The 22,916-nt window shown below is 33.1% G+C and overlaps 2 protein-coding genes across 2 annotated transcripts in view; both read right to left on the bottom strand.

Moving 5' to 3' along the window:
• Positions 1–541: 541 nt before the first annotated feature.
• Positions 542–754, bottom strand: Smp_177450 (hypothetical protein; the record flags this gene model as incomplete). The annotated part of the gene is made up of 1 exon (XM_018799313.1): positions 542–754. One exon carries the CDS (start codon positions 752–754, stop codon positions 542–544), a length of 213 nt encoding a protein of 70 aa, XP_018651114.1.
• Positions 755–8,434: 7,680 nt separating this feature from the next.
• The window catches only part of Smp_136340 (putative serine/threonine-protein kinase TAO1-A), a gene marked incomplete at both ends in the record, with an annotated part of 34,298 nt that continues 19,816 nt past the window's right edge, over positions 8,435–22,916 (bottom strand). The window contains 4 exons of the mRNA XM_018799312.1: positions 8,435–8,500; positions 9,498–9,547; positions 16,138–16,348; positions 17,923–18,045. Of these exons, the coding sequence (XP_018651113.1) occupies positions 8,435–8,500; positions 9,498–9,547; positions 16,138–16,348; positions 17,923–18,045 (450 nt within the window). The remainder of the gene's footprint in view (positions 8,501–9,497; positions 9,548–16,137; positions 16,349–17,922; positions 18,046–22,916) is intronic.

Below are 22,916 nucleotides of genomic sequence, written 5' to 3'. Positions count from 1 at the left end.
ACAACCTCATCAAATAATTTACCATCATTCCCTAATACCCTTCGTCTAGCCCTACTATTACTTACCAGTGACTCGTAATTTTCAGCATTTATTCAAATAATGTTTATCTTAGATCAGTATGAAAAAAATAACTTCAAACCTAACTAATTCCCCTTCCAATTCAATGTCTTAACAAACTGTGTATCTCATTTACCCCCCAAAAAAAACAAATAAATGAAGTTTCTACAAAATATGTAATTATATTTTCTGTTTTTATTATGTAAATTGGAAGTATGATGGTTAGAAATTTGTGAATAGTACTTCATAGTTTCTAGTTTAAAGGTAACTATCTGGTGTATGCACATACATACAGACAAACATATTTTTAAGTAAACTAAGAAAAACCTTCCATTTTATTTTTTGTGTAAATTTTTAATGTAGAGATGTTCGGTTTTTTTTATGCGTTAATTAACTTTATGGATAATTGTTTATACTTGTTAGTATGCTGCACAATTAAATGATGCTTTATTTTCCTGTATTACCCTCTTTCTCACTACACCACTTAGGTAGCTAATGATGGCAAACGAAACTTCTCTTCCCTATTTTCATTCATAAAACGATGATCTTCGTCAATTTGTGAAGGCAGTTGGTCAGAAATTAGATTATAGTCATGATTATAAACGAATTTTGGTTCTGATAGAGCTCCTGTTGGTGATAATGGAGATAAGGACGAAGATGATAAAGTATCAAAAATAGAACTTTGTTTATTACTCATACTAATTTCTGGTAATAATTGACTATTTGCTGAAAATCTGCTATTTTTTACCTAAAACACAGACGAAAAAAAGTGAAATATAAAATTTATCGAATGAATTTTAATAGTTTTGTTTACTGGAAGATTAAACAAGTTGAAAATATTCCTTTTATGAATAGTAAAGAGGGAAAAAACAAACTTCATAAAATGGTAGTATATTCAACATAAATAAATTTATTTTTCTCATTATGCCACTACAAAGACAATTTGTCTGTTTTCATGAGAAACACACGATTGATAATGTTAGACTTGCCAAGTCAACCATTGTTGACCATTTGCCTTTCATACATTTTAATAGGAAAATAATGTCTGAGGATGGAATTACAGGTAAAAGAATTCATTTTAATAATTTATTTGTCAACTGATTGAAGGTTGAGGTAAATGGCAGTTAAACTTTAAAGAGAATAATGAAGTTAAAGTTTTGAAATACTGATCGTCAACATAATCATTTAGTTTGCTAATAAGTATGTAGATTTATTCATGTAAGAAAAATTACGTTGCAGTTCGAGTAGTCATTGAGTAAAACAGACTTGACATTATTCAAACAGTAGAGAAATATAATTCTATTCAAACGGTGATAAGAATTTATTTATTATTTATTTGAAAATATCAATATTGGTACAAAGGGACACGAAATACATACGCGACACTCAACTCACTTGATTTGTATGTGGACTGTGATACTGCCCAGGTGCCCAGACCGAAGCAGCTTGTTTTCTTAGTATGTCGCTCCCGGAGCCTTTGACCTAATAGTCCAGTTCACATGGCAGTGGAACAACCCAAAGAGATACAGTCCCATGGTAGTCGGTGGCTGACATTTGGTTCATACACCATTTGTTCCCTCAGGATCCTGAAACCCATGTACACCATTGGTTTGTAATCAAGGTATTCTAACTTCCCTAGGTGGATCCTCCATATCCACGAACTCGGTTAAAGCTCTGAACATTCGCTTTTAGCCCTTTCAATTTCGTAAACAATAGTAAAGCCACGATAAGGCAATGAGTAGGTGTTTCCTTATAGTGGTTGTATATATGTGGTCATGTGAGAGAATTGAGAGAGAAGGAGAGCTGATTCTCCCCACTCTCAGCCATACCAGAGCATTTGACGGGGGTGATAAGATTGAATTCATAGCGAGGTTTTGAATATGAAATCATAAGGAAACTTATGCTAATACAAAACAGTTGTTAAATATTCACTAGTTTTCAAGATTCCCTTACATAGCATTTATTTGTGATAAATTTCAACTTCATATTATAAAGATCCTATCATATTCATATTAGCATCTTATATGAACTTGTAGTGTTGGTTGCTACGTTAAGCCCATATACATTATTCTAAAATCTGTATGTGTGAGTACATCTCATCTTGTTCATCGCATGTCTGTAGCTTATTTTTGTGTGACTATAAATATGGATTAACGCATGATTAAAGGGAGTTGGCTCACATGTCATTTGCACTGAGCGTCCTTTTGCTTCGCTTCGCACGCTCTTCTTCGCTTCATTCGCTGCACCCCTCTCATTTCCTGTCCAGATTAGTGAATGTACGAAATGTATGTATTCAAAAATTCATTTTCGTATACGACTTATTTAATCTCGTTATACACTAAATCGGTTTAAGTTGATGAAATATACGAGGATAGCCGGGATCTATATTTTAATAACAAATAATCATACGATATAACTTGCAGTCAGATCCCGGACCACTAAAAACTTACATTTTCTTTCATCCTATAAGTGTTATTTAACGAAAATTTATCATCCCCTTTTTAATTATTTACACTAACCTGTTTTAGTACTGTTGATGATTTACATGAACATTTTAATAAACGTTGATGTAATTCATGTATTTTAGATTTTAGAATATTTTGAGCAAGCATAAATTCATTATATTCTTTTGATCTTATATTTTCATAATATTGTTTCGTTGTTTGTAATTCATTTTTAAAATGATTATGTAATTCTTCTTCTTTTAAACTTTTAAAAATAAATTAAAATAACAAAAAAATTTAAACTTTGTGAACTTTAGGCAAAGATGGATAGTGGTTAGCAGTGGGATCCAGGACGCGCGTCTCGTCCTATTTGGGACTCATCAGCTGGATGTACCTGCATCTCAGAGTTGATGTTCACTCTGGGACTCAAACCCAGTATCTTTCGCTTCAAACGCAATCACGTTAACCACTCAGATACTGAGTCCACTATCCATCTTTGCTTACAATGCTTGTGAAATAAGGTTATATCGAGGCAATACGCACAGTGTGCACATATGCCAATAAGAGACTGACCAGTTGCAGTCTTAAACATCAATGGGAAGATTCAAACAAGTAATACTAAGTGAATTCATGTAGCTATCTGTTAGATAAACAATGGCGTCTTATCACATTATGATAGCATTCCCCATTTCTTTAAAAAAAAAACTAATCTACCATTAAAAATTAACTATTTAATCACTTTTGATTTAAGAATGAATGAGATTCACAGACCATTGTACAGAGAATGTTAACTTCAAAGAACCACTAACTTTACTACATTGGTTCAAGTTGTCAGATAAATGTTTTGCCTAAACTATACTAAAAAGTAGTACAGTTTAAGCATTCCAGATAATAATAATAATAATCCTACTATAGATTTCAATGTAAACTATTTAATCGGTATACTTGGTTTTTCTCATTTTCATCCATATGATAATTATTTTGTTCAATGTACGATTGTTGATCAGTTTCCGTACTCGAATCAATCATTATAATATTCTTCATTTCATTATTACTAATCTGATTATTTTCAATTTTATTTTCCTTTTCAAAAAACAAAAAAAGAATAAATGAAGACAAAATTTTTTTTATTTTATAAAAGAAAATAGAAAAAAATTATTTTTTTCCTACAAAACACGAATGAGAAATAAAAAGGAATCAAATAAAATAATAAATGGATAAGTTTCGTGACAATGAAAAAAATAAGAAAATAATTTCTACAGTTTTATATAAAAAAATTACCCGAAAATTACTGACTTACTAAATTATGATGAGAAGGCAAGTGTTTAAGGAACAAAAATTTAAAGAAGAAAGAATTGAGTTAAGTTAATTTATAAATATTGTTTCATATTATAGTTATGAGATGGTGTAGAAGATAAGTAGCTCAGGTGGATGATTTTGGAGTTTTGTTCTCTGAGCTGGATGATTTGTCCTATCATGCTAGATAGGTCAGTTGGGAAACGATAAAACTAAAAGCAGTCACTTAAGGTCCGAGGGCAAAGTCATACTCCTGGCTGTAGAGGGGCGTTACAGCGGTATAGTGTTTTCCTCGGACAACCAGCATCCGCAGTAATTTCACCTTCTCATATCGGGAGGAAGGGTTTAAAAAAGATCGACCCTGAAAATGGCATACATCACCTTAACCCATAGGATTCCGCCTCCGGTGGTAAGGCCTTTGGAATCACGGAGTAAAAACACTAAAAAACTCCTCATGAGAAGGTCGTGCATAACCGGTCTCAAGCAGTTATACCTTTGGTTTTGCAGTCATGCCTTCAGGTCGCTAAGACCACCACTGATTCTTTTTCAGGTTCATTAGGAAGAGATATTCTTCCACGACGTGGGTAGCCGAGAAGTGACAACAACCCGAGATTATGTGGTTGACGACCGAACCCCTGCCCCACTTCTTATTGGTTTCTCCATCCCCATGACAAAACCTTCCCACTTAACTTTATCACAACGCGTCGCCGATGCCAATTATTCGAGTTCATGAAATGTTATTCACGGTCTCCTGAAATCAAGCTCTAAACTTCAAGTTGAAGCTTTCGATGTTTGAAATTTGCATCAGATAGTAACACAGGCTTCATTATCTAGGACTCTAGAACCTCGCGCCATCGATATGTACTGCTCCTCAGAAACATGAATACAGGATCCAAGTACAGTCATGCATATAACTTCAATTGCCAATATAGGAAACCGGCACGATTTGCCCTTCAAGCATACGGAGACCTCACTGCCACTGCCGGTGATCTCTCTGATGTAGGTATAGCATTAAGTTCGAAATCAGAAAAGGTTCTTCCAGACTTAATTCCAATATACAACCACTTGTGTGCTGTCCTACTAAACGTAACAGTAGGGACACAAACCACCGTTTTTTCGTTGTCTTTAACTACGCTCCCAATTATTGTAGTTCGGACGAATTTAGAGATGAAGTTTACAGGAGGCTATCTAACCTCCTTCAAAAAAATACACGCTCTGATGTAGTGATAACTGCAAGTGATTTTAGTGCTCAAGTAGGTAAACTAAACCAAACTGAATGGCACTTGGCGGATCTTATGTTGTTGCGGCTTGGTCAATGAATGATGGCGACAGCATACTGCAACTATACTCAGATAAATGTCCATTTATGGCAAACACTAACTTGAAACATAAGGAGAACCTTGTCTGACGTCGCGACTTCTACAATCGACTGATCGATGGACTTAAGTAGGTCACATTGCCATTACCCATCGTTGCAGGGGCTCGGTAGAAGATTGTCGTTCATTATGGAACACATGTTTAGACTTGGATTATGCTCTAGCTAGAGCTTATATTTGTCTACGTCTTACTGGACGTAGAAAAGCGACAGCAAGAAAACCGCTAAGCGTTCAACTTAATGAATGTAAATTTAAGAATGTATTTCAGGAAAAACTAGTGAAGGAGTAAGTCAACCATAAAAGTGATATCGACCCCGAGGTAGCTTGGCATAACATTCAAAAGGGTATGGAAACACAGTTATAACTTGGAATAACTTAAATCAAAAGGCTGAGAAAAATCAGTAGATTTCAGAGGCATCTACAAAATTGATAAATGCTCGGAAACTCATCCTATCAGGCTCCAAACACGATGAGGAGAGGAGGAAGCTCAAATGAACACTGATAAAAGTCTACATAATGACCGTAAGTATTGGTGGGTAGCGAAAGCAGAAGAGATGGAAAAGGAAGCACGGATAGGTAACAGCAGACAACTGTTCGGACTTATCAAAAAACAGGCATTAAAAATGCGGACATAAGTGAAGCTATATAAGAAAAAGACGGGACTATTATTCACTCTCAATCCAGAATATTGGACAGATGGGCAGAACACTTTAGGAAACAGTTCAACTGGCCTTCAACCACACACCAGTTACTTATTAAATCCAAGCAACCTAAATCGCAAACTGATGTAACTTCTCTAAGTCCTAGTGAGGTGGAAAGGACTGCAAATGATCTAAAGCAATGGAGAGCAGCAGAGTCAGATAAACTAACTCCTGAGAATTTTAGGTAGTGGCTCGGTTTTGGAAGTCAGATTAACTGAAATCTTAGCTAGAATCTAGGAAGTGGACGTAATCCCATCTGACTAGTCTCGATCACTGATCGTCCCACCTTATTAAGAAATAACAAAAATCCTCTCATAACAATCACGAACGAATTCGTTTAAGTAAAACAGTGTCCAAAATATTAACCTCGTGAAAAGCAAGCCAGAGGAAACTAGGCTAGTTTCAGACCTGGACGTGGATGTAAGGACTAATATTCACTGGAATATAGAAGTGCTTTAGGACGTCCAACCATAGTTGTATTCCTTGACCTTATTAGGGAGTTGTTTGACTCCGTTGATCGTGAGGTTTCTATGTCTATAATTGAAAGGTGTACCAAAGGAGAACATTAACACTGTGAAGGCTCTCTGCTCAAACACTACTAGTTGAAGCACAGCTTGTGGCGAACTGTAATCGGGATCAGTTACGTTAGGTGGAGTTTGTCACTGTTTTCCGCCTTTGTCATTTTTATTTAAATGTCATAGACATGCTTTTAGAGATAACTTTCATCGTCTGACTATACAGAAATTCGTCTTCCACCGGTAGATTTTTTGTGGCCTGATATCTGACTCGAGTGTGATCGTTTCTGATTCCTATGGAAATATAACTGTCGTCGATCCTCGTATAAAATTAAGGACTTAAGCGCGTTAGTGAATAATGGAATCAAGTCACGTACGAGAATGAATTTCGGATACATATATATTGTACACTCATCGATCTGGACAGACAATCAGAGGGACTAGGCGAAGAGAAGAGAAAGAAGTAAAATAACGAGCAGTGTAGATGGCATGTGAGCCAACTCAGTTTAACCAAGCGTTAATCAATACTTATAGTCACACAAAAATAAGCTACAGATATGTGATGAATAGGATGAGATGTGCACACATATACGCTCATATAAAAACGGTCAGGATTGATAAGTGAATAATTAACAAGGTCAAAACGTGTCTCACGGGGAATGAATAAATTGACCTGTGCAGATGCTATAATAATGTATATGGGCTTAACATAGCAACCGGTACTACAGATTCACTTTTTAACCCAGATGATGTAGTTCTGTTTGGTGGTGGCTCTGATAAAATACAATCTTCTGACCATCTTAAGCAATAATGCAAGCATGTTTAGGATGCGGTTCTCCTTCTCCAAATGAGAAATGTTACTTTGGGATTGGCCTGCGTTATCTCCTGAATAGTGATACAGAGTGAAGTAGTTGAACTCATTGACCGCTCTAGTTGTCTTGGGAGTCCCATCAATCCTAATAGTCTGGTATCTGATGAAATCACTGCACGAATCTAAAAATCCCAATTAACCTTAACAACCTGAACCACTTGTAGCATGGGCGAGATATCCATCTTTCAACTAAAGGATGAGTTTACTGGGGAAAAGTTTGTTTCGTTATACTTTATGGATGTGAAACATGGACATTAAGAAGAGATGGTATTCTCAGGTCAGTTGTATTCGACCATATGTGTTTACGGAGTGTTTCTCGTGTATTTTGGGACCACGGAGTAAGTTATTCTTACAAAGGGAAGATCGGGAATTGATTGATGGAGTAGTAAATCTTCATCGACCGAGGTAGTTGTGACGTGTGTCACGTACGCCCAACCACCGCATAGCCCGATGGGTAACGTTATCTGGTGTAAGAGAAGGCTGAGTAAAACTAGGGCAGACAGACCGAAACATTGCATCAGCCCATAAAGTCACTGACAATTGAACTTAGTCATGTTGATAGGAACAGACTACCTGGTTGGGGTCCGCATCATTATCGTACCCAATGGTTAGAGACTTTCAATGACATGGTTCAAAATCGTTTGCAATGGTGCAGATGCATTAAATTCTATGATTCTAAATTCCTCATAACCTTTGGTATTTTTATCTCACTAATTTATATTTTTTCGAATTGTACCTCTGATGACCAATCTTTCCCATTACCACTGATGCTGTTACTAACTCAACTGTTCTGATCTTTTGCCTGATAATTTTTATTTCTCTGTGCTGATGGGGTACGGTAACATGAGCCGATTAGCATACGTAGCAGGTTCTACGTTGTGACGGACTGACTTTTTGAGTGACTCGAAATCGTGACACATCATTGGAATTAGAGCTAGGGTCACTCAGTGTGACATTTAGAGACGTTAGCACGGAATTATTCAGGACGCTGATATACTCCTTTTGGGTTGAGTTTTAGTATACACAGAACATATCAGTCATCATGGTCTTAATATAAAAAATATGATTTGCCATACTTTGTTTCCGACAACTGCGTAGTATTATTAGCCTTCATACCCAGAGAGTGGTTCATACCCAAGTGCTTGGTGAACCGTTTCATGTAAAAAAGTGAAATTTATGGCTCGTCGTTTGGAAGTCCTTTCATTTTAATAAATAACGGTTGTGCCACTTGACCTTGAGGCTTCAAGCAAGTGTTTCAAGCAACATTTTGTCATTAATCAATGTAAATGACAAATGATACTCAAATTCATGGAAAAAATATTGGTTTCCTACCTAAAAACCTAAATCTCTTCACATTGACAATCACACAATATTTTGCCAACTAGCTCAGAACTTTCAAGTAGATATCTCATTAATAACTCTTATTCTTCATCACGAATTTAGATATGATGTAAATTTCAGCTGTTACTGAGATAATTGGTTCCATTCAATAAGCTTTAAACTTCAATCAATTCATAGTATGTTATGTCTAACTCCGTTCATCAACATGCTCTGAAACAGATAGGTTTCTATGAACTTATGTAGATCGCTTGTCCTTTTACTATCACCGTTACTTAGTTCATGCTGGTGGTTTTTCGTTCCTAAACCATACTTTAGGAAATGGAAATTGTTTGACTGGAAAGTCGTACGATTTCTCAGCACAAGCAACTCTTCCAGTATAGCTTTTGCTAGCAAACAAAAGGAAGGTTTTCTTTCTATACTCACTGTTTAAGTAGAAAATGCTTCTTAGAAATTTGCTCTATAAATTTAGGTAGATTTGATGCTTATTACTTGTTTATAATACCCATTGTTATTTAATTCATTCCCAACATCATTTAGTTATCCGATAATTATGCGCACAAATATAGGTAGTCACTTCAAAATACACATATATGAATAGAGACTGACCAATTATAGATCTTAACAATAACAGTAAAATACAAACTATTATGCATACGATTAACACCTGTGGAACATGTTAGCATCTATAGCTCAGTGGATAACCCATTAATGCTTGAAATGAAAAGTACTGATTTCGAGTCTCAGTGTGAAAATCACTATATAAACCCTAATAGATCCAGCTGATGAGTCTCAAAACAATATATATTCTAAATTTCATTATCAACCAATAAACAACTTTATTAAAGACATTATACAACTAATCATTTGAAAAATAAACATGAAAGATTCACACTTACTAATTCCTCATCAGTTTGAACACTTTGATCAAGATTTTTCCCAAAGTTTTCTGACAAATGAGTGATGTGATCACTTAATGAAAATAAAATAACATTTATATAGGAATAATAAATATTTCTAAGTAATTATATTTACAAGCAAAGATGGGTAGTCACTAGTAGTGGAATCCAGAACGCGCGTTTCGTCCTAGTTGGGACTCGTCAGATGGATGTACCTGGATCCCATAGTTGATGTTCACTCCGGTATAACGCGATGGTGTTTGGAGCGAAGGGTACTGGGTTCGAGTCCAGGAACAGACTTCAGCTCTTGGATGCTGATACATCCAGCTGACTAGTCCTAAATGGGACGAAACGCGCGTCTTGTATTCCACTGCTGGCCATTATCCATCCTTGCATATAATGCTTGTGAATTAAAGTAATATCGAGGCAATACGCACAGTTTGAACATATGCCAATAAGAGACTGATCAACTGCAGTCCTAAACATCAATGGGAACATTCAAGTAAACAATACCAAGTCAGTTATATTTACATTTAATGAATGTAAATTCTTAATACAGAATTCTACTAATTCGCATTTTATGAAGAAAACAATAATACGATGCCATTATATGACAGTCACTGAAAATATATTTTACTATCTCGAAAAATTTTGTTGTCTAAGCCAATAATGAAAAATAATACCAGTTACAGGATTAAGCCAGGAAAGCAATTTGATTTGAAAACATTTTAGATTATAGATAAATTTATAAAATTTGGTCTTGTAACATTGAACAATACAGACTAAGAGTACAATTATTAATTTGTGCATTTAAAACTATTTATATTAGTGGAAATATTTCTGGAAGAAAATAATGAATAAATAAACTGAAGTCGTGATCAGTGGAGCTAATCCGTGTCAGACAGAGACAGGTATCTACATCAGTACAATAGAAGATGGTCGCGCAATCTCGTGGATTGGTTTAGATTAAACAGTAACACCATTGGATGCCGACTCAGTAGTCTAAAGGTTAAGCATTCGCCCGCGAGACTAAAGGCCCTGAGTTCGCGTCCCGCGAGCGGGATCGTGGAAGCGCACTGCTGAGGAATCCCACAACAGGACGAATCAGCCGTACAGTGCTCCCGGGTTTCCAATAGTGGTCTAACATCAATCGGTACATGATCTTAATGAAAAACTGAAATCAGTTTAAACATCCCTCTTACTTAATGTTCTTTATTTATATTTTTAATTTTCATTGGCATTCAGTCCATTCACTTGAAAACACTTAAATGTATTTTCACACTAAGTAGTGCTTATATAATCAAATATTTAATAGTTCATTAAATAAATAAAAAATAAGATATTTGACGAGACTATAACTAATGAACAAATCAATCAGATTTAAGATAGCGGATTTTGTATATTGGCACAAAATTCATTCATTCATATGGCTGAAGAACATTTTGACGCTATAGCTGATGTCAGTTCGTAGTGAAAACCCTTAATCTAATTCCTAATCCTAACGTCCAACTGTAATTCCCAACCATAAGTTTTCACACTAATTTATAAACCTTATTTAACTTTAGTAAGTAGGTGGACATTCTTAAGGTTACTTTAGTGCCGCTCAAATGTCGTCCATAAATTAAAGTCCCACCATTAGTCCTATGCTATTCGCAAAAACATTTCTCAAGTATGTAGAATAGTAAAAATCTCAAACAATGCTATAGAGGATTTCATGGATGAACTGTTATTGACGATACGTAACAATGTTTCACTTCAGTTCATTTTATTCATTGAGAAATAAAAAGATAATAGCGATATCTTGGAACTAGAATCTCATAAAAAGTTTACGTATCATTGGATTTAACTTTTATTCTGATGCTCCTAAGTTAATAAATGTCTACCGACGACAATGGAAGATAATCGCTCAATATCGTGGATCGGTTGAAGTTAGACATTACCACAGTTGGATTCTGACTCTGTGGTCTAGCGGTTAGGTGTTCGCGCGAGAGACCGACGGTCCAGGATTCGAATTCAGCATGCGGGATCGTAGATGCACACTGCTTAGCAGTCCCATACTAGGACGAATAAGAAGTCTTTACAGCTCGATACTGTTAACTTATTTTTGACATTACTTGATGAAACTTGATCAAAGTCAAACTATCTTCAATACTATACTAATAGTTTTAGTAAAACATCGATGCAAAAATATGATATGTATGTAGTGAAATGATTTATTCATATTATGATAACGAAATTTTATGTTTTTCCTGATGTCATAATTCATGGGTGAAATGATTTATATACGAATCTTCCATTGGATAACACTTACATAAGTAAATTAGATGTACACATAAAGATATTTTTGAAAAAATACTCTAATTGTCTTGAAATATCTTATGACATCATTTTTATTTAAAATATTCCGTATAACTGTTGTAACTATTATGAATACATAGCTGTTTTGGAAATATATTTATCTTATTAAGTGGTTAGAGGTCATTTTCAGTGATCTATCTATCTATTTTGTATTTAAGTTTATACTGGTGTATTCCATAAAAGCATCCGATAGAAACTTCATACCTTCTCATTTCCTTTTTTAGTAACACCGTATCACTGTATGCCATAGTCAATAGTATAATAAGTAGTGCAATTATATCTACCGTAAGAATATGTTTCTAAAAATCTTTTAATAGTTTATATGAAATAAAACTTTATCAAACTGATATCGTTATCAATGCCCCAAAAATAATAGTAATGACATATCAAATGAATAACTTTAATTAAAATGATCTATTTAAATACACTTACGTTAGCTACCAATTCTTTTTAGCGAAACATTTAAAAATCTTATTCGTTCAACCATCTACTTAAACGAAAAAATGTCTAAATTTTATGGAACTCTAATCGATTTTGATTTCGGTTATTTATTCTCTGAAGAAGTGACTTACGCTGAGTCAAGAAACGTCAGTAAATCTCATCTTTCTACTCATTGAGATATTACAAATATATATTAATTTATTTGTAATATATTTGATTAATAAATTAGACATACCTTGATTGTTCTTTAGTTATGTATTCTGTTACTTGATCAATATTATTTTTAAACTGATCTATTTTATTCAATTCTATTTTCATCTCCCATTGTTTATGCATAGTTCTAATTGTTTTTTCATAATTATTTGTAATTTCTTCTAATTTTGTTTTATATTGTAATTCTAATTGTTGCATTGTTTCACTACGTACACGTGCACATTCACGACCTACAGTTTCAGACCATTTACGATCAAGTTCAGAAACTAATTCAGTGAATTTTGAACTTTTTTCTAACTAAAAAAAAATAATTTTTTTTGAAAGAAAAAAAAATTAATCAATAAAATAGAATTTCAATGAATTAATGCTGAAAAATGAACCAGTTTTTATTTTTTTTAAAAAAAAGAAAATTCACAATGATTGAAAAATAAAGATAAAACAAGAAGTAGGGTAGAATCAATGAATGAATGTATGAATAGATGGAAGGAAAAAATTTGATTTTCTTTGATGAATACACATTCAATTGATTGCTTCAATGTAAAAAAGGAAAATGAAAAGCTTTTAAGAAATAGAAAATAGTTTGAGTTGATAATGAATGATAAGAAAAATAGATAAAGAAAAGAAAAATAAAAAAACACAAATAAGAATGAAAGAACAGGTGAGTAATATATAACATTTTCACATAATTATCTAATTTAATTTGGTCATAAGTTTAACTTTTTTTTCTATAAATTTCAATAGTTAAAAATTTTTAAAAAAAAATAATTCAGGGCATATATATCCAGGTAAAAATAAAAAGAGAGTATTTCCTTTGAACTCACACGAAAAGAGAAGAAAACCAAGGTGAGGTACAACAAAGTGAGTTATATATCATGAAACTTTTCTTGAAGTTCATAGAATTTTCATTAATCAGATTTAAATTTAATCTACGTTTTCTTTAAAAGAGAAAAAAACCTGATATCCTCCATCATTCACGTATTATTTCAACTAAATATTAACTCTTCCGACATGATAATTTTACAAATCATAATCATAAACATTAAAGTACAACTAACTAAAAGTAAATGAATAAATTTTTTGACATAATATTGTGATAATTATGATTATCATCTAATATAATATTTGTCCTCAAATGCTCTGGTACGGTCGAGAGTGAGGGAGAATTAGGTCTCTCTCGCTCTTTCTCTCTCTCGAAGTTCTCTCACATGACCAAATACACACAACTACTATAAGAAAACACTTACTCATTGCCTTATAGTGGCATTACTATCGCTTACGAAATTCAGAGGGCTAAAAGCGAATGTCCAGAGCTTTAACCGAGTTCGTGGATATGGAGGATCCACCTGGTGGAGTTAGAGTACCTTGATTACAAACCAATGGTGCACATGGGCTCCAGGACCATGAAGGAACAAATGGTATATGAACCAAATATCGGCCACCGACTACCATGGGACTGTATCTCTTTGCGTTGTTCCACTGCCTTGTGGATTATACCATTAGGTCAAAGGCTCCAAGAGTGGCATACTACGAAAACCACCTGTTTCGGTATGGGCACGTGGGCAGTATCACAGCCTACATACAAATCAAGTGACTAGCGTGGTGCATATGTATTTGATGTCCCTTGAACAAAGTCTGTTGGTATATAGGCTAATAATAATAACAACAAATGTTATATTATTTAAATGAGTTGTTGAGTGTCGTAACTCAATAACTTAGTAGATAATCTACTTCCATTTAAAGATACTGAAACTAAGTTCGATTCCTAGTGTGAAAATCAACTTTGGACTACCGCTATATCCAGCCATACGGGTTCAACTGAAAGCTATTATCCATAAAATAAATAGATCTGTTTACATTCACTTTAAATGATATGATTTTTTCAAAAGTCTCATTAAATTTCATTTTTTCCTGATAGTTTGAAATTATTATTATCGGTCACTATTCAAGAATCCATTGTAAATAAATATTAAAATATTTAATTAAAAATAAGTATTCACTGTAAAGCATGCAGAATTAGATTAATATCAAGACTGAAAACTCATATCAATCAATCACAGCCTCAAGAACTGCCTCATAATGTGATTTGATTTGGAACAGCTACTCTTCAATTGTTAGGTATTTTGTACGTGGGTATCATGAAATCGAGGATTTTTTTATTTCATCTCATTTAAGAATTTTAAACTCTTACAAGATGATTATTTAATATAGATAGAAGCATTCTGTTTTAAAGTTTTGAGTTATGGAATTTCATAGTTCATTCTCAGTACAGGAGTTCTTTTGTAACAATTAAAATTGTACATTGAGTACAGACTACATTAAAGAACTCAAATTTTACTTCTCAGAAATATTAATCATTAATACATGTATTTAAACAAAATGGTTTCTGTTCCAGAAGAGTTATGACAGATAAATTATACTCATTTTCGAATTGTCATTCATCTGTCACCCATCTGTAACTAAATGAATGTAATTTGAGTAAGTGAATAAGTTTTCATTGAAGTATATTGCAAATAAGAATAAAATAATACTTTTCTATCGACTTTTCAAGAAAGTATAAAATTAATTTACAGTGGGGAAAGTGTAAATGTCTACTCATTTTAATAACATATATTTTATTGACCAATAACAATGACTGATTAAAATATAGAATATTCTGATGAAACTCAAACTGTTAGGTATTTTATGTCGAGGAAAATACTGGTTAATTTAACCTTTATAGACAGTCGATCAGTTAAGTGGGACACTAAAGTGATTTTGAAACAATTCACCTACTTATCCCTGTCAAAAAAGGATTATAAATTAATATGAGGAATTAGGATTAGGATTTAATGTTATGAATTAAAGGTTTCACTCATCAATTAACATCAACCATAATCCTAAAACGCTAGTTAACTATATGGATGAATGAATTTCTCGTCCGAATCCAAGGCCTGTTATCCTTAAACTCATTGGTTTGTTCATAAATTATAATTTGACCTATTTTATTATTATAGCATACAATCTAGAACTCATAGTCTGATTACCAATATATCTTATTCAAACTAACTTTAAACGATATATTTCAAATAGAATAAAATGATAGTTTTGTGGTAAGTCTCCTTAATGAACGCTAGATTAGGTTCCTAAGCTCTTCAAGTAACCTCCCGGCTAGATCTATACAGCAACTTGAACACGTGAGAAAAGGTATGAAATATGGAAGAAACGCTTTACTCCAAAGATTCGTTTATTTACAAAAAATCTGGGATTTTTTATGGTATTTTGGATGGCTTTGGGTTTCCGGAAAATTCTAGGACGCTACTAAACATAGTAGCAGTGTAGGTAATCATCCAACCAGAAACTCGACATGTGATTCCTCGCTTTCTAGATGTTTCTGGCAAAACTTCTAGTAAATACCGAATGGATAAGATGCTTCTCAATGTTTTCAGACCCTTTTTGGCTTTTTTCGAATTTTCTGGATCTCCCTAACACTTTGGCAAATTTGAATTCATCTAAACTCTTCTTATGTAGCTTAATCTTAAAACAAATGAACGGTTATTATGGTATAGTACTTATGCTAATAAAATAATTAACAGTAAGAATTCATTTTAATATATGTATGGAATAGGATAAAAACAAAATAGAAATAAACTTTCTTTAGCTTGTTTTGATAAGTTTTCATAGTCATTCTTCATTCGTTCCATTTCATTTGTTAGTTTGATTAATTGTTTCTCCAAATTTTCCTTCTTTTTACATTCATTCATTAGCTTCAATTCAATTTGTTTGTTAGTAAGTTGACATTCTTCGAATTCTTTTGTTAGTTTATTAATTACTTGCTCTAGATTACATTTTTTCTCAATAATCTATGAAATGGATAATTTTCATTTTATTAGAAATCTTATTAATGTTATTAATCATTATCATCATTTAATTGAATGGCCCTCCAAATGCCCTGGTATGGCCAAGAGTGGAGAGAATTAGCTCTCTCATGCGCGCTCGAAATTCTCTCACATGACCAAATACACACAACTACTATAAGGAAACACTTACTCATTGCCTTATAGTGGCATTACCATCGCTTACGAAATTCAGAGGGCTAAAAGCGAATGTCCAGAGCTTTAACCGAGTTCGTGGATATGGAGGATCCACCTGGTGGAGTTAGAGTACCTTGATTACAAACCAATGGTGCACATGGGCTCCAGGACCATGAAGGAACAAATGGTGTATGAACCAAATATCGGCCACCGACTACCATGGGTTTGTATCTCTTTACATCGCTCCACTGCCTAGTGAACTAGACTATTAGGTCAAAAGCTCCGGGAGTAGCATACTATGAAAACCACCTGTTTCGGTATGGGCACGTGGGCAGTATCACAGACTACACACAAATCGAATGGGTTATGTGGCGCATATCTATTTGCTGCCTCTTTGTACCAATGTTTATGTGTTGAAATAAATAAATGAATTTAACTGAATAAAAAGAGGTGGAATTTCAAGTATTCCTCCATCTATAATGATTGAATAGTGATTAACTTTGTATAGAAATTCTTTTCTTTCTGAAAAGTCTACTAATTATGTTTTTGTAAATTCCATATAGAGATACTTCAGTCAAATAAGGTTAATATTATGAATCCAGTCTATCATTAGAAAAAAAAGTAATAATTTTATCTGAATAATAAACGTAATACAAAATTTCAAGGTGAATATGATTGCAGGTTTTAACTTGACGATGGTTCCCTTGACTAACTAAAATCGACTAGAAAGCCTTTGAAACCAGGGAATAATTTCTTTTCGAAGTTCCTTTAAGGTGAGGAAATACAAATTCTCCCTTATGGTATTGAGATCAGGATAATTAGGCTTTCCCGAGTGCATGATACATTTAGATCATTGGACTGAAATCCGGTGCTTCTCAATTCCAACGCTTATCAGTTTATTGTATAGCATGAAAATCAGCTAGTATGATGGGTAGTCACTGTCTCACTTTCGATTCGAGTGAATTTCATCAGTCATGACTTCTCACTATAACCTAGACAAACTTCTCCGGAGCCAGTCACTGGCTAGTATTTGAATGCTGTTTAGCTTGAGAAAGATTAATTTGATTGTTAGAGTTTTGGTCAAAAGTCTAACTTAGTTGTAAAAGTGCACGAATAACAATCAGTGAGGAAGAAGTTGTTAAACTCATAGCGTATTATTTGTTCCAAAAATCCTAGTTACTTTGTTGGCCTATTTTGTACTGACTTTTATTGATGCACAATCAATAAATTAGTAATTTTATCAGTATGTGAATTTATGCATATTGTAATCTGTCCACAGTTAGATTCACGTATCGATCTTAGCTAGACCACCATCAAAAACCTGGAAGCACTAGACGGTTGTTTCATCCTAGTACGGGCTCTTCAGTAGTGTACAAATCAAATTTTAAATGTTACCAACTTACTTCATTCTCATATTCTTGAGATTGTTTAGCAAGTTTTGACTTTAATTCCTTATTTACTTGTTGAAGTCGTTCAATCTCATTTTGTTTTACTACTGTTATATTTCTAATTGCAGATTCTTTTTCCTTTCAGAAATAAATTATTCAACACGGAAATGTTTAAAAATTTATTTTTCATTGAATACAATATTAATAAATTTAAAAATAAAACCCTTAACCCTACTGATCAAAGTAGTTCTTTAACAAAATAAAAAAGGGTATATTCTGACAACAAAAATAAAGGGTCGAATTGTAGTTGACAGTATCTTAAAGGCAAAATAAAGACAACATTTCTTAGTATATTTCATACAACAAGTAGTTATCAGTATAAGTTTTAGTGTGAATATTTAAAAACGAGTCAGTACTTTCCCTTCAAATTAATTTTTCTGGTTAGCAATTTTTTAACCAGTTAGTTTTCTACGGAATTGGGTCACTAACCCCATGCCCAACCCTCCTCCTTTATCCGGGCTTTTGACCGGCAATATCCTCCCTCCGTTGACCAGACACTATCAGCAACAATTCCCTGTAGAAAAGAACGAACTAGATCCCAGTGGTGGAAGAAATCAGGAGGAAGCGCTAGAAGTGGATAGGACGCACATTGGGGAAAGCATCCAACTGCGTCATAAGGCGAGCCTGAAGGCCAAAGGAAAAGAGGAAGAGCAAAGAACAAATTACGCCGCGAAATGGAGACAGACATGAGAAGAATGAAGAAAAGTTGGTTAGAACTAGAAAGGAAGGCCGAGAACAGAGTGAGTTAGAGAATGCTGGTCGGCGGCCTATGCTCCATTGGGAGTAACAGGCGTAAGTAAGTAAGAAACGTTTTCTTTGTTTTTTGTTAGAAACGTCAAGCAATAGGTTTGTGTTAAATCTTTTTTTACAAAATTCTGTTAAAACTATGAAAAGCAGGCAAAGCAACATCACACTACTGAAAAACTGACAGTGATCATTACAAAACATACATTTTTATCTGCACTGATAGACACCTGGGTAACTCTTTGTTGCATTACAAAAAAACATGATTAGCTATTATCTATTTGTATTAGTTATGATTTTAAAAATTATCTAACAACTAAAGGCAATATTTATGATAGTAAAAAGACCTGGTTTTATAATGTTTACCAAGAAGCATTCTCGTTGTAATGAAACAGGTAAGATATGGTGAGAAGAAAATAACGTATTAATGTTGTTGCAATTCATTTGTGAAATACTAACTATAGTTATTGGCTTTCTCGAAACTGCATATTTAACACTGTCATTTGGTATATGATTTGAAATAGTCACATTCTAGGTAAATAATTCTAAACTACTTTTGAATGACATTGGAATATTCATGTTAACTTATGAAATTCATTTAGTGAATTTGTTGAATATCATTGTGAAATGATATATTTGTTTACTGATAACTCTGTCTTCAAAAACAGTAATCATTTTTCGTTGAAGATTTTCTTCATCACATAATCCTTGATTTGGTTCGTTCTACCATTAGCTTACTTACTTACGCCTATTACTCCCAATGAAGCATAGGCCACCGACCAACATTCTCCAATCCACTCTGTCCCCGGCCTTCCTTTCTAATTATATCCAATTTTTGTTCATTCTTCTCAAATCTGTCTCCGTTTCTCGGCGTAATGTGTTCTTTGGTCTTCCTCTTTTCCTTTGGCCTTGAGGATTTCATGTGAGGGCTTGCCTTGTGACGCAGTTCGGTGCTTACTCAATATGTGTCCTAACCACTTCTAGCGCTTCTTCCTGATTTCTTCCGCTGCTGGGATCTAGTTTGTTCTCTCCCACAGTAGAATGTTGCTGATAATGTCTTTCATAGACGACTGTCAATAAACACCTGTATCTTCTGGCTGATGACTTTCGTAGTTCTTCACGTCTCCGCCTCATACTGTAGAACTGTCTTGACATTTGCATTGAAAATTCTGATCTTGATGAAGGTTGACAATTGTTTTGAGTTCCAGATATTCTACAGTTGTAAATATGCTGCTCTTGCTTTGCCGATTTGCGCCCTCACATCTGCATCAGATCCACCGTATTCATCGATGATGCTGCCCAGATATGTAAAGGTTTTCACATTCTCCAAAGCTTCTCCGTCAAGTGTAATTCGATTGTTCTACCACTAGACGTAATGCAATTTTGATTAGTTTTACATTTTATGCACTATGAATTTTTGTTTCATAAAATGAAAACGACATACTTAGTTAGGAATTACACCTATAATAAGCTCATCAAATGAGTAATCGTTTCAGAAAACACGTGAGTAGGTCTAGAGTTTCATTTAATCAATGATAATTTATAATTTGAACATTACAAATAGTCCACTTTGTTGTATAATTTTGGATTGTAATCTTAAAACGAACATATGAATGAAAAGGTCTCTTAATTGTTATGTCGATATTTTTTTCCAATTACTGCTCGTATTATTACAGTGCAAGCAATTTTCCAGCAACAGGACAGCTCCGAAAGTATATTATTTATGAAAATACATTTTATCTAATGATATATATATATATAATATACTGGACTAACAAAACATAAAAAGAACTGAGCGTTTAAACCACCTGGTTCGTTAATACTGAACACCATTTCCAGGAGTATACTTTTTTCTACATTTGTTAATTTATTATTTTTCAAATCAAACTTGAAATGAAAACTTCACTTGCTTAAAGTAGATATATATTATCAAGTCAGCTGGTCAAACAGTAGAAGTAATCAAAATGTTTATCCGAGACATCGATCTGTAACATTTATGGATACCATAAATTTAATAGTTTTCTGAAAATTTAAAAAACCTTATTAAAAGACAAACCTAGAAACCTAGAAGCACTGGACGGCCGTTTCGTCCTATTGTGGGACTCTTCAGCAGTGCTTCCAGGTTTTCCATGGTGGTCTAGCTTCAATTGAATCATGGTTTCAACACTTTTTTTTGACTTTCATCAATCATGATAATTTTCAAAATTGCCAAACTTTTTGTTCATTCCGAATAATTTGATATTTAAAATGTTACAACTATTGTCTTTTTATATATTGTTTTATAAATTATAGAAATTAATTTAAGTACAACTTATGTTTGGGAATGAATATGGCTAAATTTAGCATCTTTACAATTCCTACACTGACATTATGGAGTGTGCTACTAATATCGACAGATATAAGTAGTATGTAGCACTAATCAGAAGTGAAATGCCTGGAGACAGAATGTTAAGAAAATTGAAGAAAGAGAACAAGAACAAAGAATGACTGGTGTGGAAACAAAATAGCATTGAAATCTGAGATGATTGACTGATATATGCAAAAGGAACTGTTAAGTTTGAGACAATTGATTGATATCTTGCAAATTAAATATTTACTGTTTGGTTCTCAGATTTTACTAGGATTTTCTGTAATACATCCGATTGTTTCCACTTATGTTCTCGTTCACTACAATACTGATGAGAATACATGAAACAATAACGATACGTTAAATAGTGAAAAATATTGTTCATAACTGTTATTTAAACTAAAACGTAATTTAGAACAACATATACAAGCGAATAATATTGTTTTCTATTAGATCCTCATCAGGCTTTACTCTAATATACAATAATATTTATATGCATATACGAAATTAATAAACCAATCAAGGCATATATTATAAACAAATTGATATTATAGCGACGGGTTCACTTCTAGGTCCTATCCCTGTTGATTTGTTTTCGCAAAATTAGAAAACGAACTTTTCAAAGTGGTTATCAATAAGCTTGACTTATAGTTTCGTTACGTTGATGATACTTTCATTATTGTTGATTAGAACATTCAAGTAAAACCTGATAAGGATCTCATTGAAAACAATATTGTCCACTTGTATCTATGTTGTTCAAAATTACAATATGGAGATTTTCCACATTTTAAAACGTCATTATATATTTAAAAAAGTGATTTACTAGATGTTTATGTAAATGATAAATGTAAATTGATCAAATTAAAAATTAAAAAAAATAATTTACCTTATTGATTTTTTGTTCAATTTCATTGTATAATGTTTTACGTAAATCAATAATTTTTTGATTGAATAAACTTTGATAATAATTTTCATATTTTATTTTTATTTCTTGTTTTAAAATCATAGTGATATGAGATAAATTAATTTTCATTTGTTCTATATCTAATACAAAGTTTATAAATCTCTGTTTTAAATTCTTTTGTAAAAATAAAAAGAAAGAAAGAAGAAGAAGAATTAAATCAATATTAAAATAAGACACTTTATAGGAATTCAATACAATAACTGTTTAGGTTATACACTAACCCATGACGGTTTAATTGGACATTTGAGTTACCTGTTCCTGTCATTTAGATATTTCAACAAGTCATCTAATTTTGTTTGTCATAATACATCATTATGGGTATTAATCGCATAATCAATTCAGGTACGTTTTTGAAAAGTGTACAACCTTTCGTTGTAAAAGTAATAAATGGCCTAATAAGAGATATCATGGTTGCTGGCAATATTCAGAGAAAAGAATGTACATTATTTAGATGTCGATTTATTGGATTGCTAACTTCTAACTAGTGATCACTTAATATTTATCATCAGGATCGACCAAGAAGTAAGAAAAGGAAACTTATTGAAATGCCTTGCGTTGAGAATTCTATATTGTGTAGTGAACAAAGCACGGGTGGGGACAATCAACCATATAAGAACTGTTATTTTGCAAAATAACAATCAATTGTCTCAATTTGACTGTTTCTTCTGCAAATATTCGTCCACAGTCTCCGATTATAATTGTTCATGCATTTTCGTACGAATTGTTTGTCGTTTCCATCCTCTCCTTATCGATGTTCTACTGAAATACATTCAATGCCCGACCATTACCATATACTACTTATGTAAATATCAGTAACCCACACTACAATTGTACCAAAAATATAATATTGAATAAATCTTTTAATAATAATAATAAAATATTAAAATTCATTCG

The sequence above is a fragment of the Schistosoma mansoni genome, chromosome 3 (assembly GCF_000237925.1).
Source record: "Schistosoma mansoni strain Puerto Rico chromosome 3, complete genome".
Lineage (NCBI taxonomy): Eukaryota > Metazoa > Platyhelminthes > Trematoda > Strigeidida > Schistosomatidae > Schistosoma > Schistosoma mansoni.
This window is presented reverse-complemented; position numbering and strand designations above follow the sequence as displayed.